Raw genomic sequence first — 27,821 nt, forward strand, 5'->3', positions numbered from 1 at the left:
TATAACTGGGTGAAAGTTCTGTGTGTTGATGGACAATGTTGATAAAAAAAAAACAGAAAAATGCAGCTACTGTGTGAGAGTAGCAGGCTCTAATAGATTTATTTTCCTTTAGTTACTGCACAAACATTATAACAATACAAAATAAAACATGTCCTCGGCTTTTTTACCTTTTTATATTTTAAACACACGCACTGTTGTGGTTTGTACAGCAAACACACTTGCGCTCTTTCACAAAATCTCAACCTCACCCCAAATTCCAGTCCCTGGGAACAGCAGAGACAGGACGCATGGGCCATGCGTCCCCATTAGATTCGTTCCAATGACTGACTTTACAATCAGCTCCGACTACTTAAAGGTTTAACAAGTCCATAAAGTAGCATTTCTAAGACTATTTCTAAAGGACTGTTTAAAGACACCCCCCCCAAAAAAAAAAAATGAAGAAAACCTGAAGGATGGTTTTGAAAATGAAAGAGCAAACACAGAAAGCTGACACCAGTCCAGGTCTTCAGCTGCTGTGCGCACTGCGGCCCTCGGTGCCAGGCAGCCTGCATGTTTCTCAAACCCTGATGGGCATTCGGATGACACGGGAATCTCTTTAAAACACTGATGCTCATTCAGTGGATCTAGGTCAGGCCCCAGATTTTGCATTTCTAACAAATGCCTGAGTGATGTCGACGCTATTGGTCTGCGGACCACACTTCGAGCAGCAGAAGATTGAAATCGTTTTTCTACCCCAGGTCCTCTCTTCTAGGTGATTCATCCCATTCTCACCCAACCTCTTTCTTCACCGTATTCATTCTCCTCAACAAGGCCCTTTCCAGGGTTCCCTGTGGCCCCTCCGATGAAAGCCCTGGCTCACCTATCAACTGTCTCTCACACGACTCACCGAAAGGAAAGATTGTTCTCCAGACCTCACATCCTAGAACAGTGGTCGGCAAACTCATTAGTCAACAGAGCCAAATATCAACAGTACAATGATTGAAATTTCTTTTGAGAGCCAAATTTTTTTTAAAAATATATTTTATTGATTTTTTACAGAGAGGAAGGGAGAGGGATAGAGAGTTAGAAACATCGATGAGAGAGAGACATCGATCAGCTGCCTCCTGCACACCCCCCACTGGGGATGTGCCCGCAACCAAGGTACATGCCCTTGACCGGAATCGAACCCGGGACCCTTCAGTCCGCAGGCCAACGCTCTATCCACTGAGCCAAACCGGTTTCGGCTTTTTTTTTTTTTTAAATATATATATATATATATATATATATATATATATATATATATATATATATATGTATTTTTTTATATATACATTTTATTGATTATTTACAGAGAGGAAGGGAGAGAGAGAGTTAGAAACATCGATGAGGGAGAAACATCGATCAGCTGCCTCCTGCACACCTCCTACTGGGGATGTGCCCGCAACCAAGGTACGTGCCCTTGACCGGAATCGAACCCGGGACCTTTCAGTCCGCAGGCCGACGCTCCATCCACTGAGCCAAACCGGTTTCGGCGAGAGCCAAATTTTTTAAACTTAAACTACTTCTAACGCCACTTCTTCAAAATAGACTCGCCCAGGCCATGGTATTTTGTGGAAGAGCCACACTCAAGGAGTCAAAGAGCCGCATGTGGCTCGCGAGCCGCAGTTTGCCGACCACGGTCCTAGAACAACCTCTTGGTTTGTCTGTGTGCCCATACATGCAACAGGGATTCAGAGGAGCAAAAAGGACAGCTGCCTTACCATTTTAACTGTACGTTCAAAATCACATTACAGGTTAAGGTATAAGAGAGAACATTAAGTTACCTTTGTACTGTACTTCCACCATAAAAATACGATTGTTGGGTTATTTTAGTGTGACTACTTCCAATAATCTCCAAATGAGTACTGTAAATTATTTCAAAGTGAGTTCTATAATGTTTCTTACAATAAATATTACAAATGTTTAGGTTTGACAATGTCATATACCATGTTCATATACTGGAAGATTCAATATTGTTAAAAAGCAAATTCCCACCAAGTTGATCTACAGTCAACGCAACCCTAGGAAGATACCTGTCTTCGAGCAAGTCAGGGGGAGAAACTTTAACAGATGGTATGAAACAGCCTATGGGAGAAAAACGAACCTTGACTCCCTACCTCACACCACATACAAACAGTACTTTCACACGATCAGAGAAAGTGTGGAAGTTAAAACTGTAAAGCTTCTCTAGGAAAACAGTGTCTTTGTGACTTGGGTGCGGTAACGCAGCAAGCAGCAATCATAAGGAGGAACTGTGGTAAACTGGACTTAAAATTAAAAACTTCTGCTCATCAAGACGCCATTAAGAAGATAATGAGGCAAGCTACCAGATGGGAGGAGGTATCTGTGACCATATCCGACTAATGGCTAATTTCCACAATACATAGGACGTCTTAACAAAAGTAAAAGAAAAGAACAATTTTAAAAGGGCACAACGTCTTGAAAAGGCATTTCACCAAGATGTATAAATAGCCAATAAGCCCCTGAAAAAGTGCTCAGCATCATTAGTCATCAAAGAAATGCAAATGAAACCACAATGAGAACCGCTACACACTCACCAGATGCCCCGTTAGAAACACGGCTGGGTGCTGTGAACGAGAACTTCACACCGAGGTTAGGGAAAACTAAGTCACTTTTTTTTCTTTCCCCTGACAAAAAGCAAGCCTGATGGAACTAATTGGTTTGACAGTAAGAACGAACTTCATTAAATTAGATTGTATGGTTGACATTACCACAAGCAGATTAAGTTAAAAATCTATAGACCCAGGGTTTTGACACAACAAACGTAAAGCAAGTAACAGGATAAAGAGCACTTTTAAGATAATGTATTGGCAAAGGTGTGTGTTTAAGTTAACAGTACCTCAACTTTCTCACTTCTTCAGGTAAACTGAGCTCAACGAGGTCTCAAAGTGAAAGAACAACAGACATAGTTAGTAGTCACCTGAAATTTTCACAAAGCATTCTTGGTATACTTCCAAAAAACCTGAGAAATTTGTGAAAGCTGACTTAGGTAACAAATCTTTTCACAGATTGGACGGTTTCTAGTTCCTTCTTCTCAACAAATATGAGAAAGTGGAACTATAAGCATGTAAATGACTAAAAATAAGGATGACCGATTTTTTCCTTTTGCACAAAACTCAGAGTTCAATCGAGCGATATTGTTCTAGCAACGCCTGAATGTCCCGTGTGCTTATTTATGTGAACAAGTTTACTCAGAGCCCCGATCTATAAACAAATAATAGGAATATATCTGGTGCTTAAAAGTCTGAGTCATTCCAGCAATAAGTGAGTCATCTAGTATTACATGAGTTTTTTAAATGCTTCATTTATCTCATTATGAAGCATTTCCAATAAAGAATGATTAAAGAATAAAATTGTATCAAAATCTATTGCATTTAGATTGTTTTAATCAATTGTCCTAGCAATCAACAGCCACAATCCAGATCATGTACAGCCTCTAGTCACAGGAAATCATTTAAAATTTCAGATTTAGCCCTAGCTGGTTTGGCTCAGTGGACAGAGTGTTGGCCTGAGAACTAAGGGTCCCAGGTTTGATTCCCGGTCAGGGCACATGCCTGGGTTGCAGGCTCAATTCCCAGTAGGGGGCGTGCAGGAGGCAGCCGATGAACGATTCTCATCATTGACGTTTCTCTCTGAAATCTCTCTGAAATCAATAAAAATATATTTTTTTCAGTTATATGTGCTATTTTTGTTGCAGAAAAAAATAACATGATCAACAGAGATTCCATAAAATATTACATAAGGATAAAATTCTGCAGGAGAAGCAGACTGGAAATATGAGTAAAACAAAGACAAAGAATAATGAGAAAATTCTCACTGTTAAAAAACTAGTTCACACATTTTAAAATAGATGATAGGTACCAATCTCTACAATTTCTGATTCCACTTGATACATTTTCACTCATGATGAAAATTCGATTATCAGGTTAAAGTGCCAGAGTACTTTATATTTTTTAAAGTATCATGGTAAAATATACATAACATTTTACCATTTTTCAGTGTACAATTCTGAGCCGTTAAGTACATGCACATTTTTGTGCACCTGTCACCACTACCCCAGAACTTTTTCATCTCAGGTTGAAGCTCTGTGCCCATGAAACACAAACTTTCCACTAGCCTTCAATAATCACTTTCTGTCCCTATAAATTCAATCATTCCAGGTACCTCATACAAGTGGAATCAGACAATATTTGTCCTTTGTGACTGGCTTACTTCATTTAGCATTAATGTCTTCAAGGTTCATCCAAGTTGTGGTTCAAAATTTCCTTGCCTTTTGAGGCTGAATAATATTCTACTATACGGATGGACCGCATTTTGTTTACCCATCTGTCCACCTTTTGGCTATTATGAATAGCACAGTTATGAACATCAGTGTACAAATGTGTCTTCACATCCTTGCACTCAGTTCTTCTCATATAAACCTAGAAGTGGAATTGCTGGATCCTAATACTAATTCTATGTTTAATTTTTTTAGGAACACCATGCTGTTTACCACGTGGCTGCACCACTTACATTACACAAAGCCCAAGTATTCCAATTTCTCCACACCCTCGCTAACATTTACTATATTGGTGGGTTTTGGGGGGTCAACAACCATCCCAATGGGTATGAATTGGTATCTCATTGTGGGGTACATTGTTTTTATAAAAACAAGATGCATACAAACGTTTGAAGATGCTGCTGCCTACTTTATGAATCCCCAAGATCATGCTTTTAAAAATCTCCCCCCCGCACCAGGTTTTTGATGAACTGTTTCTTCCTATGCCATCCAAGTGGACCTAAAGGCAAATGGCATTTTCTTGCAGGGTTCTGCCCGTGATCACTATAAAGGTCCATAGATCTGACCCAGCCGAGGCCATAACAACCCATGGCTGTGACTACAGAGACCCATCCAGCTATGTGCACAATGCAAGCCAAGCTAATTGGGAGACCTTCCTTGCGATTTTTCCAATTGTATCTAGTGGAGGAAGATCCATTTCCTGACTTTATGGCGCCAGGGGATGTGAACATAGCCCCTTTCTCAGATGATAGAAAATTGTGTGAAAGACAAACAGGAAACTCACTCAGAGAGAGGCAGCAAAGAGGCAGTCTTAACAAAATTGGAGGCTAGCGGATTCGGCTCCTGAATTTAATTTTTCAGGAATTTTTTCTTACCCTGTGACCTATATACCAAAGCCTTCCGACACATCCCACATTTTGCTAAAGTTAGCTCTAATTAGGTGTTTGATCATTTGCAAGTAAGAGTGTTGTAATTCAGGTCCCTGGTCTCCTGCCTCTCTCTTCTGTTCTGGGGCACTTGCTCTGCCCAGGTCTACACTCACACCATCCCACCTCAGACTTAAAAAAATAATTTCATAAAATTATTAATGGAACCTTTCTCTTTTCTCCACTTAGGCCCCCATGGAGCGTTGTACTAAATCCATCCCATCCTACCAGCATTTCATTTTTTAATACCAGCTCCTCCCCACTCCTACTACCCCCACCCCCTGCTTATTTAGCAGAATGTCCACTTCACATCCCAGTGTTTCCAAGATTCCACTGCCATGTGCATATACCATGTATACCAGTAGAGAGCAAACAGACCCAAGTCCAGCTCCACCTAACCTACGGCTCCCAGGATGGGAGTTTCTGAAGCAGAATGTCTTGAAGACTCCAGTCCTGGAATATAGCATGCTGTCCAAGTGGTGTCCCCAAATCCTTTCCTGTATAATAAAAGCCTAATATGCTAAGTGTCCCGTCAGCCATTCAACCAAAGTGTAATATGCTAATGATATGCTAAGGCCATTCAACTGCTCGCTATGACATGCACTGACCACCAGGGGGCAGGCAGTAAACTGGTAGGTTAGCTTGCTGCTGGGGTCCGGCTGATCCGGACTGAGGGAGAGGGCCAGACACGCCCTGGAGCCCTCCTGCAGTCCCTCCCCAGCTGGCCAACCTCTCATGTCCCTCCCCAGCCCTGACTGTGCACCAGTGGGGTCCCTTGGCCTGGCCTATGCCCTCTCACAATCCGGGACCCCTCGGGGGGATGTTGGAGGGCCAGTTTCGGCCCAATCCCACAGGCCAGGCTGAGGGACCCCACTGGTGCATGAATTCGTGCATCGGGCCTATAGTTTTTAAATAAAACTAGTATAATCCAAACACAATGAAATATTGCTTTACCTGATACTACAGTGTTCAAATGTCAGGTGTGCAGACATGACAGCAAATTCAACACCCCTGACAGTGCCAAAGCACAGTAGAGCCACAGAATATAAAACTTAGGGATTTTAAAAAGCAATTTTTTTTCCCAAATACTACAGAAAGGGAGTAAATTAGAACATTATTCCTGGAAGGTAATATCACAAGTGCACGAAAAGCATTAAAGATAAATCAACAAACAGTAAGTGCTGGTGAGGATGTGGGGAAAAGGGAACCCTAGTACACTGCAGCTGGCAATGCAGACTGGTGTGGCCACTGTGGAAAACAGCACAGAGTTTCTTCAAAAAATAAAAAAATGGAACTGTGATCCCACTTCTGGGAATATATACTAGGAATCCCGAACACCAGTAAGAAAGAATATTAGTATATGCACCCCTATGTTCACAGCAGCATTGTTTACAATAGCTAAGATCTGGAAACATCCAAGTGCCCATCAGTAGATGAGTGGATAAAAAAGCTGTAGTCCATTTACACAATGGAATACTATGCAGCTGTGAAAAAGAATGGATCTCTTTGACACAGCGTGGATGGACCTGGAGAGTATTATGCTAAGCGATAAGCCAGTTATAGAAAGACAAATATCACATGATCTCACTTATATGTGGAATCTGATGAACAAAATAAACCAACGAACAAAGTAAGGTCCCGAGGCATAAAGGCATGGATGCATGGAACAGACTGACTGATCTCAGAGAGGAAGGGGATGGAGAAGATAGGAAGAGATTAACCAAAGAACATATATGGACATATGCATAACCCATGCATACAGACAATGGTGTGGAGAAGGGCTGGGGTGGGGCGAGGGCTGGGTGGAGGGAGGCAAAGAGGGTAAACGAGGGGCATCGGTAATACCGTCAACAATAAAAAAATACTTAAAATGTTTTAAATTGACTTTAGCGAGACAGAGGGAGAGAGAGGGAGAGGGAGAAAGATCGATTTGTTGTACCACTCATTTATGCATTCATTGGTTAATTCTTCTATGTGCCCTGACTAGGGATCAAACCTGCAACTTTGGTGTATTGAGATGACGCTCTAACCAACCAGCTACCTGGTGAGGGCAAAATACAATTATTTGATGAAACAGTTTTACTTTTAGGGGTCTGTACTATGTCCAAATAATCACAGATGCAGGCAAGAGTTTTAACTTCAGGTACTTCTACTATTTAATAGACACCTATTTAAGCAACCTATCTCCAACAGTGTGGAATTATTAACTTTTGTACCATGAACTATTTGGCAGTCTGCTATAGCCCATGGATACCTTTTAAGAATAATGCTGCTAACTATGTAAAATAGTGATAATTTTGAAGTAGTGATGAGCATAAACAACATTTCAAAATATATGTGCAATGACTATTAAAGGAATCAGATTCAATGTTTGATCATCATACTGATGATGATGATTATTGCCAAAGTATTAGGTCAGGCTAATATTGTGACTTATTGCCTACATTTATAATAGAAATGCTACATTTCAGTTCAGCATTGGTGAAAAAAAAAATCTAAGTTCCTACCTGCCCAAGTTACCCGACTCCCTGAATTCTACCCAGGGACCCAGGCTAAAAATCCTATAATGCGTCTATCTATCTATCTATCTATCTATCTATCTATCTATCTATCTATCTAAAAGCCTAATATGCAAAGTGTCCCCTTGAGAGTTCGACCAACCAGGAGTTTGATCTCTCGCTATGATGTGTACTGACCACCAGGGGGCAGTGTGGAACAAAGGAAGGCCCCAGCAGGCAGCTGGCAGCAGGGGAAGGGAGGCCCTGGCAGGCAGCAGGCAGCCATTAAGGACCCTACACATGCATGAATTTCGTGCACTGGGCCTCTAGTCTATACAGTAAAATGCTATGTAGCCTTGAAAAATACAGAAAATGAATGACAGAGAAAAGATAAAGGGGCAAATTATTACACAGTATGTTCAGAAAGCTTTCACTTTAATAAATATATATAAGAAAAATACTGAAGAGAGATACTAAAATGTCAAGAGTAGTGGGGTTATGTATAATTTTTTCCTTCTAACTTGTTTTCTTCAGAAATTTTTTACAAGGAACAGATTGTAATAAGAAAAAAAAAAAAAGACAAGATTTAACATCCCCTAAATGAATTTGAAATTTTTTTCCTAATTTTTACAAAGAAAGATTTTAACTTTGACATTAGTTCACTAACGATTTAAAATTAGGTTGTACTTCTATTTTAATATAGTAAACCACAGAATAGACGGGAACCTGGAGTCCACTTAGTTCAAGCCCCTCATCTCAGAGCAGAAACACCCTTCCTAGTATTGATTCCAGAAGCGTTAGGCCTTGCTGGACCTCTGCACAGTGCCCTCTCCCCCAGCAAGTGTGCTCATTTCTTCTTCAGTCAAAAAGACGTAAAACACCTACATTCAGAAACTGAATGCACACACTCAAGTGGGAGTAATCCTACCTGTGGTTGAGGCATCAAGCCTTAAGCTCTCAGTGGCAAAGCCCTGACATTCCAGCAGGTGGGGATGGTGCCACACAGCCCAGGGCTTTTAGAAATCTCACATCACATTCCCTACACCTCACAAGAACGGAGACTAGAGAAGAGTCTTCATGGGCTGCTCCCCCTCCCCCTCTCCACTGCAGCTCTTCCAGTCCAAGTGCTGCTCTGCCCTCCTCTCTACAGGAGATCGCTCTGCAGGTAAAGAGCATCAGCTCTGCAGACCTGGCCAGGGTGAGGGACAGACACAGAGAGGGGGGCACGTTTCAGCTGGTGCCCGCTCTCCTCCACTCCACATCCAGTTCTCTGCCCTACAGCGGGCCCTGAAGACAAGAGCAAGCCCAAGCTCCCCACCAGGTGCAGATTCTCCACAGCTCCCTCCCCTTCGGTGCCTGGCTCCAGCTGTCCACCAATGCTTCAGGAGGGCTGATTGGTGACCCTTCTCTCATCTTTCAACCCCCACTCCTCCCTCATCTGTGCAAAGTCTAAGTCCTATAATAAACCCCTTAGTCCATAATACTCATCGTGGTTCTAATTCCTGATCAAACCCTGACTGAGAGTCTCATGACAGAACATCATATGGCATCCCCACAACATCCCACAGGAAACACAGTAACCAAGAGTTTCTCTTAGAAAGCTGAGGACATGCCCAACTGGTATGGCTCAATGAACCAGGAGGTCACTGTCTGATTTCCAGCCAGAGCATATGCCCAGGTTATGGGCTTAATTCCCAGTAGGGGATGTGCAGGAGGCAGCCAATCAATGCTTCTCTCATCATTGATGTTTCTATCTTTCTCTCCCTCTGAAATATATAAAGGGAGGGAGGGAGGGAGGGAGGACGGGCTGAGGACATGAGCAAACCTGGACTGGCTGCCAGGCTGAAGAGCCCTAAGACCCACAAAAGGGGAGTGATGCCACTCACTGGTCTGCCAGACTGTACCACAGCCTTGGTTCTTGGAAGCACCCTCAGTCTGCACAAACACTGCTCTCAGAGGACAGTCCTCCACTTTGTGTGACAGAGGGGGAGGGGATCACTCCAAATGCTATACCCCCCATCTTCTTGTACAGACTGCAATAAGGCCGAGGGAGTATCTGTGGGAGCGGGGACAGCTCTGGGGCCTCTTGGTAAGCGATCAGAAAAGAATATTGACCCCAAATGCTGGGGACTCTCAGTGGACCACAGGCCACTGAACATCTCTTCATTTTCAGCTTTGGCCCCTAGTGGCCAATCCTGAAGCAATGGGGAAAAAAATCGACTCAACATCCAGTTACGCTGGAATAACTTTTTCTTCAAAGCCCATTTCAATGGCTGCTTCATCCTAAAAAGTGTTTCCTGGTTCCCTCGTAGGTACCATCTCCCCTCCTCTGCCCCTGGCACAGCACTTCCAGTGATGCCTTGTCACCACTCTCACCGTGCACCACACAGTGGGGTATGGGTCACAGCTGGCACACAGACAGCCTTACCAGTCACAGACCGCAAACATTTGTCCAAATGAAAAACAAATGGTACGTAACGCCTGCTACGTGAGGAACACCTACACGAAACAAGTTGTGCAATTAAAATGAAATGCGATCGATGCAAAGCCTGTGTACATTTATGTCCATCACCCAGCCCTTTTCCATGCACATACACATACTGAAGGGAGTACCGTTTTGTACTCTGTCATTTCGTTTCAGATACTGCAATTACCTTTCTATATTAGTCTGCAGTCTTCTACAAGTATCCTGTTTAGACACTGCAGAACGTTCTCGCGTGTGCTCACTTAACCTTCAGTTGTTGCCATATTTTCCCTAGTCATAATGCTGTCATGCTCTGAATTATAAAAACTTAAGATTGTTTATTTTCTTAGGTAATACAATTACTTTACAATAGTTTATTATTTATTTTTTATAGAGGAAGAGGGAGACAGAGAAACATTAATGAGAGAGTGCAGCATCGATTTGCTGACTCCTGCACTCCCCTCACCTCCCACCCACCCCCGCCCCCGCCCACTGGGAATCAAGCCATAACCTGGGCATGTGCCCCAGACTAGGAATAGAAAGAGCAACCTCCCAGGGCACAGGATGATGCCCAACCAGCCAAGCCATACCTGCCATGGGTGTACATTTTCTTCGTGGAAATATCTTTATACACCCAGGTTTCCTTCCTCATTAGCCACAGGCTGGTTTTCCTGCAGGCCTGGCCTGTCAGGAGCTCTGCTGGGGAAACTTGGGAAAGCCGCCCTCTGCTCTGGGCCAGGCAGACTCTGAGCTAACATCTCGAGTGGGGATGGGAGAGAGCTGACCACATGTGGGGGCAGAGTGTGTGTGTGAAGGGCTCAGAACACCAGCTACTTGGACCACAGCTTTCTCTGTAATTCCTTGAGGTCCCTTGACACTGTAGTCCTACTTCCTCATCTGAGCCCAGGAGAACCTGTGAGGCAGGATGGGCAGGTACCCTTCTGTCCAACAGCTGGAAAACTGTCTACGTTATCTCACTGCCCAAGGCCTACCTTAGAACCCAGGTTTCTCTACTTTTTCAAGATCTTCTTCCCACTGTACCTCTTTGGATGTGCCCTGAGAAGGATGTGAAGAGGCCACAAAGTACACATACCTTGTAGTCTGACGAGCCACTGACCTGGGCAGAGTGCAATGGCAACACCTTCACCAGAGCCTGGCACCTAACAGGTGAGGTCACAGGGCTCCCTGGCCAATTGCAGACATACACTCCTCACAGCTCCCCTCTCACTAGCCATGGGCCCTTTCCCTTACACCAAGCATGTCAATCTTGCAGCCCGCAGGCCGCATGCAGCCCACAACAAGTATTTTTTTGCAGCTCAGCCAATATAACAGTATGTAAGAAACGTTTTAATAAATTTCATAACTTTTTACAATATCCTGTTATACATAATAATTAATAACCAACTACAATGTTCACTCATGACTGATTACTACAAATGTGTTGCATTCATTTCCCTTACGCATCTTACACGCAGGTGCACCATTTCTCTCCACTAACACCAGCAGCGAATATTTTAGCAGCCGATGGCCACGTCATTAGTCTTGACTGACTTGTTTGGTGTGCGCAACAGGAAATATTTCACTTTCAGAGAACAAGAAAAATAGGCTTGTGTGAGTTATGCTTATTCATTTGTGCAGTGATTCAGTGTCTGGTAAGTTAATGTTCAAGAAAAAATATTAATTTTTATTAGAATGTTCTATTATTTTATGTTAATGACTCATTTATTTCAGCCCTTTGTATTCAGCATGTCTCTATCGAAATAAACCTACGTTTCTATGAAAATTGAAGCTTTTGTTTTTTTTGTGGCCCACATAAACTTAAACCTTGTTTATTTGGCCCGTGTTAGCCTTTGAGTTTGACATTCTTGCCTTGGACAGTTCAACAACCTAGCATTAGCTCAAAAATATTTTGCTATAAACTACAAGTTTCCAGCATATGTGAAGTAATCCAGTGAGAATTAAGCCATTGTTGATTGTCATTCTTACTGGAATAGAATTCATACAATTTTCTCAAAGGAGAAAAACACAACATGTATATAGAACCAAGCAGATTCTCTGAATTCTTAACTCAGCATAAGCTAAAGGGGAATGAGGTTTAGCTCATGACTTACTCAAATTAACAGAAAATATAACATATCTATACTTTTTTGGAAGTTAGAAAAGACAGAACCCTCCAGTCCCCAGTGACATTCTCTCAACTGCCCTCGAGTATAATTTAATAGAAACAAATTCTACAATTACCACAAGTTGGTCTCCCCCCTAATAAACGTCTCCCTCAAACATTTACTAGCAGCTACTCTATGTTCACATACTCCTGCATCTTCCTGGGAATTATTTCCAAGGCCAAGTTAAAAAATAAATAAAATACTTATAACTAAACATCAGCAATCACTCGTCCTTGAAAAACCCTGTTGTTGCCACATTTTCCCCCCAAGGTCCACTTAAAAAATTGAAAATGTACACGTTCATATAAAATAAATCAAAAAAACATTCCACCAATGTTCTTAGAACATGCTGCACCTCCCACACAAAAGTATTATGAAGCACTATTGGCACATCCAAGCCTCCCTGGGCAGTGTCATCCTCAGGAGATGAGAACTGCTCTGTGGAGTCATCCTAAATACAGTATCATAAGAACTCATTTGTGTTGACTTGCACTCATATTTAAAAGCAACTAAAATATGCAAGAGCTGTGCCATCCAATACCATAGCCACTGGTTACATGTGGCTACTGAGCACTCCAAATGCATGTAGTTCAAACTGAGCTGTGCTGTAAGTGCACAATATACACTGGATTTAGAAGTCTTAATATTAACAAAAGAAACAATATTTCATTAATGGCTTTATATTGATTATACGCTATCAAAAAATTTTTGTATAGCCCTAACCGGTTTGGCTCAGTGGATAGAGCGTTGGCCTGCAGACTGAAGGGTCCCAGGTTCGATTCCAATCAAGGGCATGGACCTTGGTTGCGGGCACATCCCCAGTAGGGGGTGTGCAGGAGGCAGCTGATCGATGTTTCTCTCTCATCGATGTGTCTAACTCTCTATTCCTTTCCCTTCCTCTCTGTAAAAAATCAATAAAATATATTAAAAAATTTTTTTGTATATGTTGAATCAGAAAAAATATTAATTTCAACCTCTGAACTTTTTAATTAAAAATTTTTAATTTTTTTATTGATTGTAAGAGAAAGGAAGGGAGAAGGGGAGATAGAAACATCCTATCTAATAAAGCGGGAACATGCAAATTGACCATCACACCGTCACAAAAGATGGCAGCGCCCACAGCAGAGGCAGGGTTTCCGTAACACAAGATGGCTGCATCCACAGTAATGAGCCTTAAGGAGCAATAAGCAGCGACCTGAGGCTGTGTGGCACTGGGTTGGGGCAGGGGACCTGAGCCTGCACCCCCCACCCCGGCGTCAGGCCAGGGGACCTCAAGGTGCACTCCCCGCCCGGGCTGGGGGACCTCAGGCCACGCCCCACTGCCCTGGTGCCGGGCTGGGGGACCTGAGGCTGTGCCCCCCAACCGATGGAGCTTGACTGGGGACCTGAGGCTCTGCCCCCCCCCTCCACCTGGCGAGGCTTGACGAGGGTGGGGCCAGCTGGATCTGGATCTCACCCAATGCGGGTGGGGCTGGCTGGGTCTGGCGAGATTTTGAGGCACTGTGGGTGTGTGGAGACTTGATTCTGGGTCCCGCGGCATGCCCCAGACTCTGACAGGAGGAAGATTTTCATATACATTTTACTAATTTTCTTTCATCTCTGACACTTCTATTATAGAGAAAGGGCAAAAAGTAATATTAAAATATTTCCTCTAATCCCTTTTATGTGCACGAATTTTGTTCACCAGATTACTAGTCAATGATGAGAGAGAATCATTGATTGCTGCCTCCTGCATGCCCCCTTCTGGGGATTGAACCCCCAACCTAGACATGTGCCCTGACCTGGAATTGAGCCATGACCCCTTGGTTCATGGGTTGACGCTTAACCATTGAACCACACCAGGGGGGGCACCTTTTTAAAAATGGGGCTACCAGAAAATCTATAATCACTTGTGATATGCATTGTAATTCTCTATGTAAATAGTCCTGTCACTTCTGACCTATCCTTTCTTACCCAATCTTCTTGAGCATCATAAAATAGATTTCTATATTGTAATCAAAGGCAGTCTTTGCTCAGAGGGGGACCCACAAAGGAAACTAAAGGAGGGGCAAGTGTTGGCAGAGATTCAAGGCCATTCTTCACAGGCTTCGCAAGGAGGCTGCCTAGAAACAGCGCCGCACACAGGCCAAGAGCATCCGGTTTTCAAACCCAACTCACCTGGCAAATGATCATCAACTTCTGGATTGGTGGGTGTAGTGCAGACTCTACTGAAATTCAGAGAGTTATCCAATATGGCATTTATCTTCTGAAAGATACTGGCATTGCTGCATGTGGAGAGGGCCTGGGCTTCCTGGTGGTCGCAGCAATCTTTTATACTTCCTGCTCCCTCCTCCTAGACACGGAACAAAGATATTCAGGTTTACACTCCTTTAGGACAAATAGAGGCTTTCACCCCCTTTCCCTCAGCCCCACAGCAGGAGGTAAAGTAATAAGGATTTGGCTCTGGCTGGTGTTCCCAGTGGGTGGAGCGTCGGCCTGTGCACCAGAGGGGCGCAGATTCACTTCCCGGTCAAGGGCACATACCTGGTTTGCTCCCCAGGAGCGTGCAGGAGGCAACCAGGCGATGTGAGATCTCACATCGATGTCTGTCTTTCTGTCTGTCTCTCTCCATCCCTCCCTTCCACTCTCTCTGAAAAGCAATGGGGGAAAAATTCTCTGGTGTGATGATTAATGAAAAAATAATAGAAGTAAGGAGGGTTCATGTTTCCTGCTTATATATTAAAATACTTAATGAGTGTTTACTGTGAGCAAGGTGCCCTGAGAAACTGCCTCAAGAGCCTTCTACAGTAATGGGGTTTACCTTGGCAAGGTAGCAGTGAGGGGAGTTTTAAGAACCAGACAGATCTGGTTCAGAGCCTGGGGTATGTCTACACAGTAGTATATTATTTCCCAATAAAAGGGAATGAAGTCTGATACAAGTTACTACATTGATAAACCTTGAAAATATTAGGCTAAGTGAAAGAAGCTAGTCACAAAGGACCACATATTATATAAGCCCATTTATACAAAACGTCCAGAATAAATAGCAAGTCTAAAGCAGATTAGTAGTCTTCAACTGAGGGGGGGGGGAAGAGATATTAGGAGATGGTGGCTAATGGGTATGAGGTTTCTTTCTGAGATGATGAAAATACCTCATTGGATTATGACTGCAAAACTCTGTAAACATACTAAATGTCATTGAATTGCACATTGAAAGGTGAGCTTTATGGTTATGTAACTTATATCTCAATACATTTGTTTAAAGAGTATGGTTCCGGCCATTTATTGGCAGTTAACCCCTGTGCCTCAGTTTCCCCATCTGTGAAATGGAAAGAGTACTACCAACCTTCAACCACGAAGGTTTCCAAACTGTAAAGGGCCCCTCTTAATATAAAAAAATTAACCTAATTTTTATTTACTACAACAGGTCCTGGCCATACTTACAGGAAGGTCAATGACAACTGTATGTGAGTGTCAGAAGGGGACAATGAGCAACCCCATGAAAGATGGAGGCAGGAGGGCCAGGGAGGGAAGTGCCCCAATTGTCTGGAGAAAGATGCAGACCTGGAGGCCTCTGGGAGAAACTTCCCCAGGAAGAAGGGAAGGTCTGAGACTCTTACTATCTGAAGCAGTCTTTAAAAACCTAATTAGGAGTATGCCTGTCCAACTGTGCCCCATTACCAATCCTGTTAGGTACATACACCACTACCTCCAAACTCAAAGCAATGACATCTGAACGACTCCCTCCCTCCCTCCCCTCCTCTCATGTACACAAATGAGAGATGCAGAGGACACTTAAATTAGAATAAAGGTAGATGAAGTATTCCATTTATACCCAAACTAGAAGCCTGGTGCACGAAATTCGTGCACGAGTAGGGTCCCTAGGCCTGGCCAGCGATCAGGCCTGATCGGGGCCTTCCTTCCTGGCAGCTGGCTGTCAGCCAGGGCCTTCCTTTCCCGGCTGCCGACCGGGGCCTTCCTTCATTCAGCGCCATCCCCTGGTGGTCAGCGCATGTCATACCGAGCGATCAAACTCCCGGTCTCCCAGTCGAACTCCCGAGGGGACACTTTGCATATTAACCTTTTATATATATAGATGGCATAGTCACATCAGTAAGTACCCAACTGTTTGCCTTGAGTAACCAATTTAGGAGGGGAGGGGGGTAAAAAAAGACCAAAGCCAGCAATGTCAGATGGGAATAGACCTACAACCTCCCTTATGTGTACAACAGGAATAAAAGTAGTAACATCATCTCATAGGGATTTTGTGAATCAATAACAGAACATGCTAGGCACAGTACCTGGTACATGATTATGTGCTGAACAAATGGAAGTTGGCTATCAGGAATGTCATTATTATGACACCAAGGGGTCAGAGGCCACCAGAGGGACCCTTGAAGAACAGAATCTATTGGCTCATAAAGGAGAAAAAGGTACTAAAGAGCCTGGCCAACTATTCCTTTGTAGACCACAAGTCCTTCCATGTCTAATCTTGCTGGTCCATTGACTTTAAAAGTTTAATTCAAAGACTAGAAACATAATAGAAATCAGACTGCCTAAAACCTGAACCTACCACAGATTTCAGGGATCTTTTCAAACTCTCCAGTTAAATGAATTCAGTTTTCATTTTCAAAATATACCCATCTATCCACCCCTCTACCTACAGACCCATTACTTTGTATATTCTGTCTGACTTTGATCACTTTATAGGTCTGAATTCATACCCATGTTTTCCCCCAAGGAAATGTTTTTCCCCCATGGTTATCCTACTACTGCCTTATAGCGTTCTCTGGGATTTTTGGCATATCCTATACCAGTGGTCGGCAAACTCATTAATCAACAGAGCCAAATAGCAACAGTACAACGATTGAAATTTTTTTTGAGAGCCAAATTTTTTAAACTTAAACTTCTTCTAATGCCACTTCTTCAAAATAGATTTACCCAGGCCGTGGTATTTTGTGGAAGAGCCACACTCAAAGGGCCAAAGAGCTGCAGTTTGCCGACCACTGTCCTATCCTATATAATAAAAGCCTAATAAGCCTAATATGCAAATTGCCCCTCGGGCGGGCTTTCCACCAAGAGTTCAACCGCTCACTATGATGTGCGCTGACCACCAGGGGTGGCGCGGGTGGTGCCAGGTCAAGGCGGGCACGAGGGCCCGATCGCCCCGCTGACAGGGACCAGCAGCGGTGGCAGGACCCCCCCCCACACCTGCCCAGCTCCCAGGTGCTGAAGGGCGGGGTAGCCCTGACTGATCACCCCACAGGCAGGATGGTGGAGCAGGTGAGGGGGCTGCACCAGGCCAAGGTAGGGTGTCAAGCGGGGCTGCAAGGTTGGGGGCGCAAGCTGGGGCCTGATCTCCGCAGGCCACCCCAAGGGACCCCACCTGGGCACAAACGGGGCCTCTAGTATTGCCATAAATACTAGAGACCATTTGCAGCGTGTTTTTTTTTTTTTTTTTTTAACTTTTATTTGGTCTTTCACTATGGACAGGAAAGTAGGCTTTAAGACAAAGACAAGAGAAGGCAAACCTTAGTGCTATTGTGAATCACGGATCAACAGGAAGAAATAATCAGCAATGCTAGAAAAGAAACAATTCTTACAGTTACTGGCTAAAAATGGCCTCAAGGTAAAACTAGGTGTAAATGTCAGAAAGAATGGTTCATGAGGAATCTCTGCTAATACAAGCTATTATTTTAGCAGGTATCAATTTTCCTCTTTTCAAGCAGGTTAACAGTGGACACTCCCATCATGAAACAATGGTTTCCTCTGGTAATAATCCTTGAAGGAGAAGGGAAGAGAGGGGAGACTACCACCTGAAAAAAGCACCCCCTTTTTCCACAGGGGAAGAATTCTCCCCAAAACTGTGATTCACTGTTTTGCAAAACAGAAAAAACACAGGCTTTGAAGTACATATACTAAGTTCACCACTTAGGTATCTTCTCTGAGTCTTGGATGCCTTAGGTATAGAATGGAGTACCACCTAGAGAAATATATAAGGTATAGAATGGAGTACCACCTAGAGAAATATATAAAGCACCTGCATATGCTAAGTAAATAACATATTAGTGACAGATGTTCCCTGATTCCACACAGTTGATTAAGTCACTGTTACTCAGAAGCATGCTTTCAAGGTATTCACGGTTGTCAGGTTCACCAAGAAGCTTATGTACATGTTCAGAATATAACAGACGGTTTGGTTTTTTGTTTTTGTATTTGTGAAACACTCAGAAGGTTTAGCATTAAGAGATTTTCTTAAACCCACGCAAGAAAAGCAGCAGCAGCCCTAGTTCCGGTTTGGCTCAGTGAACAGAGCATTGGCTTGAGGACTGAAGGGTCCCAGTTTCGATTCCGGTCAAGGGCACAGGCCCCAAATGCGGGCTAGATCTTCACAGGGGGCGTGCAGGAGGCAGCCAATCAATGATTCTCTCTCATCATTGATGTTTCTCTCTCTCTCCCCCCTCCCTCTCTGAAATCAATAAAAATATATTTTAAAAAACAAGAAAAGAAAAACAGTAGGATGGTGGAGCAGGCATAACCTCCTGAGCAGCTAAATTCAGCCTCTTCCAAGTCCAAAACCCAAGGGAAGTTTGTGTTTCATCTTAAACTCCTGAGTTTAATCAAGCAACACCTCATAGTCATTCTGGTAAGGTGGGGGGTGGGCAGAAGGAGGGAAGGTAGGAAAAGGCCCTCTCATCCACAGCTTACCACTCAGCTTGGGGGATACAACCATCCATCAAGACCCAAGGACCCACAGTCAGAGGGACCGTCTGGGAGCTGGAGGACCACCAGCATGGCAAGGGCCCACCCAGAGTGGTGGGTGTGAACAGACAAGCTCAAGTGGGGCCTCTAGTGGTAAAAACAACCACCACCACCACTCAGACACAGTTCTTTCCCCAAAGAGGTCACTAGAGCACAGTTGGAAAAAACAGTAGACTAATTGGGTGGAGGGGATAGAATCAGATCAGCCCCAGGAGATGAAGCCATTGGTTCTGCTTTCAGACCGGGTGGGTTTAATATGCCTCAGATACACATATTATTCAGGAGGCCAATCAGAACCCGGGGTCCTGAGAACAATTGGAGCTAAAGAGCTCCACCTAAAACTTGATCAGGGAGAGAGAGAGCTGGTGCTATGGGAACACACAGGCCCTCTGTGTGAGAGGACAAGAATGAGCCAACAGAATGAACCACAGGGAATGTGGCATTCAGGGGGAGGAGGAAGCCTGTAAGTGCCAGGGCAAGAAAAGATCTGTCAGACAGAAGTGGGGGAAAAGGAAGCCAGAGTCTTATGAACCAAGTGGGAATTTTAAGTAAAATGAAATAATAGAGAGACCAACATAAAGGAGGTCAAGGTGCATGAATTCTAGAAATAGCACTAGTCTGGAAATGAAGAGACCTGGGTTCCAAATCTGGGTCTATCATCCACTCACTGCATAAACTTTCATTCTAAGCCTATCTCCTTGTCCGTGAAAATAGTCAGACGTTGCAATCTGGGCTTGATGTCAATTCCAAGGTATACCTGGGAGACAGGTCTCTAACACGTTTCAAACTTCCAAAATTACAGGTTAAAAAAAAAGTCTCAGGAGAAAGGGCAAACTGGGGAGACAGGTGGTGTCAGAACCAGAAGCCAGGAGCACAAAAGCAGAATGCAGAGAGCACAGATGTTTATTAAGAGATTAAGTGTTCTATCAAAACACACACACAACAACAACAATAAAAACCCCAACCTGCCCTTCCAGGTAACTACTTTCTTCCAACAGACTACTCCATCCACCTTTACCAAGGTTAGACCTCTAGCCAAGGTGCTAAGCCTGTCAGGATGGCACCTGTATCAGTATATTATGCTGCCCAAGAATAAAGAAACCTCAACGCTATTATAGTCAAGTTACTCAGAATCAACAGCTACAGGCAACCGTGACCCATTTTAGCACACAAATCAATCTGTAGACCTGCCCTCTGGGGATTCTCCAATTACCTCAAGGAAAGTCATCACCAAACGGGCCTCAAAACATCAAAACGGTGTTAACTCACCATAACCTAAAAGGGTGCTCCAACCATACAGGAATACAAAAACAAACAAACAAAAACAAAAACAAAAAAAACAACAAAAAACAAAGTAGAATTCAGAGGTTATCCATGCATGCCTAAGTGCTCTGTACAACTAAACGCAAAGCCCATTTCGTCAGGAATGCCCCCTTCTGGGCCTGTTATTTTAAACACATTATATATTAAGGAAGCAAGATAATCCCTAATAGGAGCCTTTTAAAATCCGAGAAGAAAAACTCACTGGGAATTATGTCTAAAATGTGAATTTAACAGTGAAATTTGGATACTGACTTTTTATGGGAAGTCGGATAATTTTCCTATAAACTAACCACAGATGTCATGTACCTTCTAGTTCAGTATTTTCAGCCAGTTTATTATAATAACTGAGAAATGCCTTACTGGGGGGGTCCTATGGAGCATGAAAACTTTCAGCATTTAGAATCCGTGCTTACAGAAGATGACAAGTTCTCACCACCAGGTCTAACTAACAACAGACTCAACAATGGCGGAAAAGGAAAGGAAAGGCATTTCCAAAGCTACAATGTGGGGGGCAAAAGGGAGGGAAACGCAAAAGGCTTAATAAAACCTGAAAGGGTTCATCAGCACATCCTGGTTTTAACGCAAAAAGAAGCAAAAATTCTTTATGTAACCTCCTCCGCTCCAACCTCAAGGTCCAACCCCTCTCCTACTCCTCACTCCCTAGCACGCTCTCCCCTGCTACCCTTGGGGGCTTGCTGGCAAGTTCTCCCCAGAGTCAGTACAGCTTAGATCCTGGCTAGGAAACGATTTGCAGAACAGGATGGATGGGATTAGCACGGCTCTTCCATCAGGAGAAAATAATTTGCGACTTGATCCCATGATTCTTTTACTGCCTCCACCACTAGCTACTGAAGACAGCAGCCTAAACATTAATCTACAGGTCTGGTACACATTCCTGTTCCAAACTTCCATCCAGAACTACAAATTCACTAATTAACTTGCCTTTTAAACAGACATAATTTTAGAAACTAGTCATTTGGCTGATGGGCCTGGAGGCAATGAGTGAGAAAGTTTGCCTACAGTGGTCGGCAAACTGCTGCTCGCAAGTTCTGCTGCTCTGTTGACTAATGAGTTTGCCGACCACTGCCTTAGGGAAAAACACTTAAACATTTTAATAATGTACTAATGTCTTTAACCTGAAGTCAAAACTTCTGGGTAAGGGTAATGCTGTAGCAGTGGTCGGCAAACTCATTAGTCAGAAGAGCGGCAAAGCGTGGCTCGCGAGCCACAGTTTGCCGACCACTGACCTAGCACATAAAGCATTAAAATACCAGGGAGAGCTCCTGTAACCAACCACCCTTTCCCTCCACCCTCAAATTCCCAAACACTGAACTCATAGCTGGGGGGCTTGGCCTGTAAAGGTTGCTTGAGAAGCAGCTGGGGACAGGTAACATTTTAAAGTTCCATCTTTCCCAAAACTTCCCTGACCGCAGGTTAAAAAGAAACCCACCTCTCATTTGTATGAGTCTGCATTCTCAGAGAAATCGCTTTGGCAAAGGCTCTGAATATGCTCTTTACTGTTTTATGCTTTAACTCCTTTGGGAATAAGATTCAGAAATAAGGTATACATCCCTGTACATGTGCTAGTGTGACTGTACACTGCTGGGATACTAAATTTTGCCTGGAATGACGGTCCAGATCCTCATTTCTGGCCCACGGCTTTTTGATGCCCTGGAAGCCCACCCCAGACTTTACTGGGATGCTGCTAAAACCCTTATTAATTCTTCCTGGAAATCTAAGAAACAGGATTAGGGGAATTTTAGCTAAGGCAGAAGAGGTGAGATTTAATAAGCCCCATTCTACCATTATGGGTCTTAAAACAATTATATAATTTCAAATTTGCCTTGTCTCAGAAGAAAAAAGTTGCTGAAACTGTTCTGAAAAAGGCAAGTCTCTGGTGCAGAGGCCTGGGAGGGTCACCCCCATCGTGGGAGGAGTCCAGCCCTCTGGCTCTCCGGGGACCAGCTAACTGCTCTCATACACACCGTGGAATGATGGACACAGCACATTCCTCCTGCGGTCAACACTGCCACCCTAATGCTCAGAAGACCCAGACTGCCCCCCGCCACCAGTCCCTCCAATGCAGCGGGTTCCCTGTGACCAGTCCACAGACCACTGCCCACCACCCCTGACCCCTCTGACTACCAGAATACAGTGTCCTAGGCTGAACAATGGCACCAGAAAGACCTAGGTTTACCCCCTGGTTTACCACTTAGTCGCTGTGGTATGATTTCTGAGCCCGTTTCTTCTTCTGCACAATGGGGGAGAGGGGGGGTTGAAAAGGGGTGTTTTAAGACACAACCCAGACTGGCCCTCAGGTGGCCAGTCTTGAGAGACATGTTACCTCCGGTCCATACAATGCTTACACTTTTTTTTCAATCGCCTCATTGAGGGGGGGGGGGATTGGGAGCTTAACTAGGAAAAAAGCCCAATTTCCATCAACTCTGGGCCACTCTTCTGCACGGCAACACCCCAACACCCGTTCCTGGCTGCTCCCTTCCGCGGGGCCACTCTTCCTTCCTCTCCCTCTGGTCCTTTAAGTTACCTCAGGCCCCTGAAGGGATTGGGTTTGCAAGCCATTTTAAGGATTCAAGGCAAAATAAAGAGCTGGAGAGCATTAGCTTGTTTGCAAGCTTGGTGTTGAGCCTGGAGTCTTAGCACCTCGATCCCCTTCCTCCGAGCCCCGCGGACACGGGGGTGTGTGCCACAGGGAAGGGGACCACAGAACGGACCCACGTCCAGCGCTCCAGCATCCCGTCCGCCGCACAAGCAGGCCCAGCTGCCCGTCACAGGGCAATGCCAGGGAGGGGGGTCGAAGGTGGACTTACACACGGGGCTGCCAACGTCCGAATCCTAGTTCTGTCAAGCGGGCGTGCACAGCCAGGCCGCCCGAGTTCCAGTGCAGTCACCGTGACCAGAACAAACCCGAGGGGCTCTGGAAAGAAAGCTACTTGAGGCAGGAGAGACCAGGGAGCCTGCAACCCCGCCAGGGCCCGCGGGCCTCCCCACAGAGCAGAGCTCCCGGAACACAATTCCCTTCCACCCCCGAGGAAAACTAGCGGACCAGGAACCACCAACTACGCCGACGCTTCCACGGTTTTGTTCTGCCTGTTTGGATTGGTAGCCAGGGAGACAAAGGAGGCAGTTACCAAAGAAATGAGGCACCACCAGGAGCCCAGGCTGCCGGGTGGGGTGTGGGGTGGTGGGGGGCGGCGGCAGGGCTGCTGGGTCCAGGGTCCCTGGTGCTGCAGACTTCCTTCACAAGTCCCCCCACAGGGCACCGTGTGAAGGGGCAAGGCCTGCAAGGTGCTTCCGTGCAGGAGAGCCTTTCCCGGCCCCTCGGGCGGCGCTGGGCCACTCACAAGGATACGGCCTCGCCTGAGCCCGCTGGGAACGCGGCAAGCAAGTCAGGGTCAGCCTGACCGTGGAGAACACCCACGCGCAGGAAAAGCCAGAGAGGAAAGCCAGAGAGGGAAGCCAACCGGGACAACCCAACCTTCGGAACTTCCCTCGGTCTGAGGCCCCAGGCCCCCGGGAATCACGGTGGGTGCCGCCTCCCTCACCAGCCTGTGGGTCAGGCTGGCAACCCCTGTGTCTCTTACAGCTGCTCCGCCAAACCCATGGCCACAGCCGGCCCTCACTGACCCGCCCCCGAACTGGGCCCTGGGCTGAGGAGGAGGATGGAGCCGCGGCCACGTGCACGCCTCTCCGCCGGCCGGCGCCATGCCCGCGCCGCCTCCTCAGCCCGGGTGTCCCCACGTCCCCAGGACCCACCTCGAGCCGCAGGATCCACAGCGCGAAGCTGAGCCGCACGTGGGCTCCCACCCGCGAGACACACCTGGCGAGCGCGGCGCCAGGGCCAATTAAACGTGTGAAGCCACGTGACCTCCCGGGCTTGGGAAGCGCGCGCAGCACGAGGAGCCAATCCTTCCACCTTAAAGGAGCCGCAGCTGCCGTCGTAGAGTTCATGGGGGTGCTGGTCGCCAGCGGCCCCGCCCCACCCAGGCCGCTCGCCCCAGCCCCGCCGCCTTCTGGGCACGACTGAGACTAGCGGGGGCCGGGGGGGGGGGGGAAGAGAGGGGGCGCTGCGAGGCGCGAGAGTTCCGGCGCCGGTGGCTTCGGCTTCGGGTCTCACATGCGACGGCTAGGAGAGGAAACAGCGTCCGGGACGGGACTTCTTTCCGTGCACTCGGCGCCCGTCTGGACGGACACTCAAGGCCACCGGGCGTCTGCAGCGCAGCGCCGAGGCCCCGCTGGCCGCCCCCAGAGGGCCGCGGCGCCTTTAAAGCCAAAGGCCCTGAGTCACGAGGCGACGCCCTGCCCCCCCCCCTCCGCCGCCACTCACCCCGCAACGCAGAGGCCCCACGCCCCGCGGACACGTGACCCGCACCCCGCGGGGGATCCAGCGCACCGGGACGGGGACGGGGGAGGGGGCGCCCCCGCGGGCCGGGCGAGGCTGCGCACGGACCGTTAGTTGCGGCTGCCCGAACGCGGCCCCGCCCCGGCGGTAGCTCTTACCAGCGGGTACGCCATGGGGCCGGTGCGGTCCTGCGGGCCGGCGCGGCGGGCCGGGGCGGCGAGGAACGCGCAGGCACGTGCGCTCGACTATTGCAGCAAGCCGCGAACAGCGCCACACCCGGACCCGCTTATAAAGCCCCGCGGAGCCGCCGCACCCCCACCCCCGCCCCCGCCCCCGCGGGATGCGGAACACCTGTGCCCGGACCCTCCGACCCCGCCTGCCCGCTCCGCCCCCTCCAGGGCTCCGCCGCCCACCAGATCGGCCCCGAGCGGGGGCGGCCGCAGCCACACACACCCCCTCCGAGGCCAAAGGCCCAGACCTGAGGGCGCCGCTCACCTAGCGACCCTGGTCCAGTCGCTCGTCTCGCCGGGCTTGTTTACCCTTTTGAAACGGGGCGCGATTGGCGAGCCCTGCGACGCGGCAGCGACGCTTTGGGGCAGTAAAGCCTGGAATTTCCAGTGTCCACGTTGCGCTCCTTCCAGGACCCCTTTGGGGCGAGGCCAACCCGGCGCATCCCCGCCGGAGTCTGCCCCTCGGTTCCTGCGGGCGCGCCCCGCTTGGCCGGCTGATCCGCGCTGGCACCGGGCGCGGCGGCTGGGATTCAGGAAACTTCCAAAGACTCCGGGGACCTCCGGGGACCGCGCTTCCCTGGGGAAACCGCTTCTGACCTGCCAGACTGCGGCCCGGAGGTTCACGGAGGAGGTACAGGGCGGGGTCTGCGGGGTGAGAGAGGCCACCGTGGGCCGGCTGTGCTAGGGAAAGGTGTCCAGGGTGGGTGGCTGGGGCCGGGCGAGTTTACAGGGGGTGGCGTTCCAGGCGGGGACCCCGGGCAAAGGCGGAGAAGGGGCCTGACCCGGGTGCTCGCTCTGACCACGGCGGAGGATAATGCGTGCTGATGCCGCTGGAGGGAAGCCTGGGCTCGGTGTGAGAAGGAAGGGCCTGTATGTTGCAGACAGCAGGGAACTACTGAGAATTGTAAACGGAGGATGGCTGTATCAAGTTCTTTTGAGATGATATTGGAGACTCAGTAGAGGTTGGACAGCAAAAGGGGAGAAACAAGGGACTGGAATGAGGAGGAAAGGGGCCAGCGTTTGTTGAGCGTCTGAGTGTTTTGCATGTGTTACCTCCTCCTCCTCATCCTATCTAATAATCCTTTCTAATAAAGAGGGAATATGCTAATTGACCACTCTGTCACAAGGTGGCTGCACCCACAGCTGAGGCCAAGTTCCCATCAGGAGCCTTAAGGAGCAATCAGCAGGGACCTGAGGCTATGCCCTCCCTCGCCCCTGTGGGGCTTGACAGGGGACCTCAGGCTGTGTCCCCCATCCAGCAGGGCTTGACAGGGGACCTAAGGCTGTGCCCCCCATCCAGCAGGGCTTGACAGGGGACCTCAGGCCACGCCCCCCCATCCTGCAGGGCTTGACAGGGGACCTAAGGCTGTGCCCCCCGCCCTGGTGTCAGGCTGGGGGACCTGAGGCCATGCCCCCTGCCTGGCGGGGCTTGATGGGGGATCTCAAGGTGCGCTTCCCGTCCTGGTGCTGGGCTAGGGGACCTCTAGCTGCTCCCTCTGCCCAAGCACAAGGCCAGGGGACCTGAGGCTGCACCCCTCTGCCTGGCTGGGCTTGACAGGGGACCTCAGGCTGTGCCCCCCACCCAGCGGGGCTTGACAAGGGACCTCAAGGCGCATTCTCAGTGCTGGGTCGGGGGAACTCAGGCTGCGCCCCCCACCCAGCGGGGTTTGACAGGGGACCCCAGGCCGTGCCCCCCACCCAGCGGGGCTTGACAGGGGATCTCAAGGTGCACCCCCAGTGCTGGGTCGGGGGAACTCAGGCCAAGCCCCCCGCCCAGCAGGGCTTGATGGTGGACCTGAGGCTGTGCCCCCCTGCCGATGGGGGACCTGAGGCTGTGCCCCCCTCCTGGTGCTGGGCCAGGGGACCTGAGGCTGCGCCCCCCCCCCACCTGGCAGGGTTTGATGGGGTACCTCAGGCCATGCTCCCCACCCAGTGGGGCTTGACAGGGGACCTCAGGCCACGCCCCCCCCATCCTGGAGCCGGGCCAGGGGACCTGAGGCTACGCCCCCTGCTCTGTGGGGCTTGACAAGGGTGGGACTGGCCGGGTCTGGATCTAGCCCAATGGCGGGGGGCGTCCGGGTCTGGGTCTCATGCAATTTTGAGGCACACGTGGGTGGGCGGGGACTTGACTCTGGGTTGTGTGGTGCGCCCCAGACTCTGACAGGAGGAAGGTTTTCATATACATTTTACTAATGTTCTTTCATCTCTGACACTTCTATTATAGAGAAAGGGCAAATAGCAATATTAAATTATTTCCTCTAATTAATCCCCTTTTAATGTGCACGAATTTCGTGCACCGGGTCACTAGTAATAGAATAATAAGCTGGCCTTTCCTGAGCATCTACTATGTGCTTGGCACAATTCTAAGTGTTTTATCTCTGTTAACCCATTTTGCAGATGAGGAAACTAAGGCTTAAGGAAGTTAGTGACCAGCCCAGACTCCTGGCTAGAGGTAGAAGAGTGAGGTTTCTGGCTTCAGAGACTGAAGTCCTGACCACGTAAGACAAAACTGACAGCAACCTTTTGTGTACACTTTGTACTGCCTGACCCCAGGGCTCACTGGCAATGAAGGAAGTTGTGGCTGAGTTCACATACAGTCATGGCCTCGTGTGTGTGAGTCCGTGCTCCCCACCCGTATTGGCCAGGCCCACGGGTTTACAGGAACAACAGTACCTCTGACCAGAAGGGCAGGCTGTGCAAAGTGGCCGAGGTGCCGATATTAAATAACGTGGTCAAGTCCCCACAGCTGGTCACTGGCAGAAGCAGCAGGAACAAACTGGCAGCATTATCCATTCT

At 47.5% G+C, this 27,821-nt stretch overlaps 1 protein-coding gene across 13 annotated transcripts in view; it reads right to left on the reverse strand.

The window, feature by feature from the left end:
- CPEB1 (cytoplasmic polyadenylation element binding protein 1) overlaps positions 1-25,075 on the reverse strand; it is a 55,171-nt gene extending 30,096 nt beyond the window's left edge. For 4 of the 13 annotated variants that reach the window (XM_080651517.1, XM_080651510.1, XM_080651511.1 and 1 more), the window contains exons 1-2: positions 24,210-24,517; positions 14,529-14,703 (exon numbers count right to left, since the gene is read on the reverse strand). In XM_080651517.1, coding sequence (XP_080507643.1) covers positions 14,529-14,703; positions 24,210-24,404 — 370 coding nt within the window. In that variant the 5' untranslated portion in view covers positions 24,405-24,517. Of the gene's footprint in view, positions 1-14,528; positions 14,704-23,263; positions 23,555-24,209; positions 24,698-24,953 lie in introns of those variants that run through there. The other 9 variants (XM_080651518.1, XM_080651516.1, XM_080651515.1 and 6 more) reach the window with 7 other exon arrangements.
- Positions 25,076-27,821: the final 2,746 nt, after the last annotated feature.

The sequence above is a fragment of the Plecotus auritus genome (assembly GCF_963455305.1).
Source record: "Plecotus auritus genome assembly, chromosome: 15".
NCBI classification, from domain to species: domain Eukaryota; kingdom Metazoa; phylum Chordata; class Mammalia; order Chiroptera; family Vespertilionidae; genus Plecotus; species Plecotus auritus.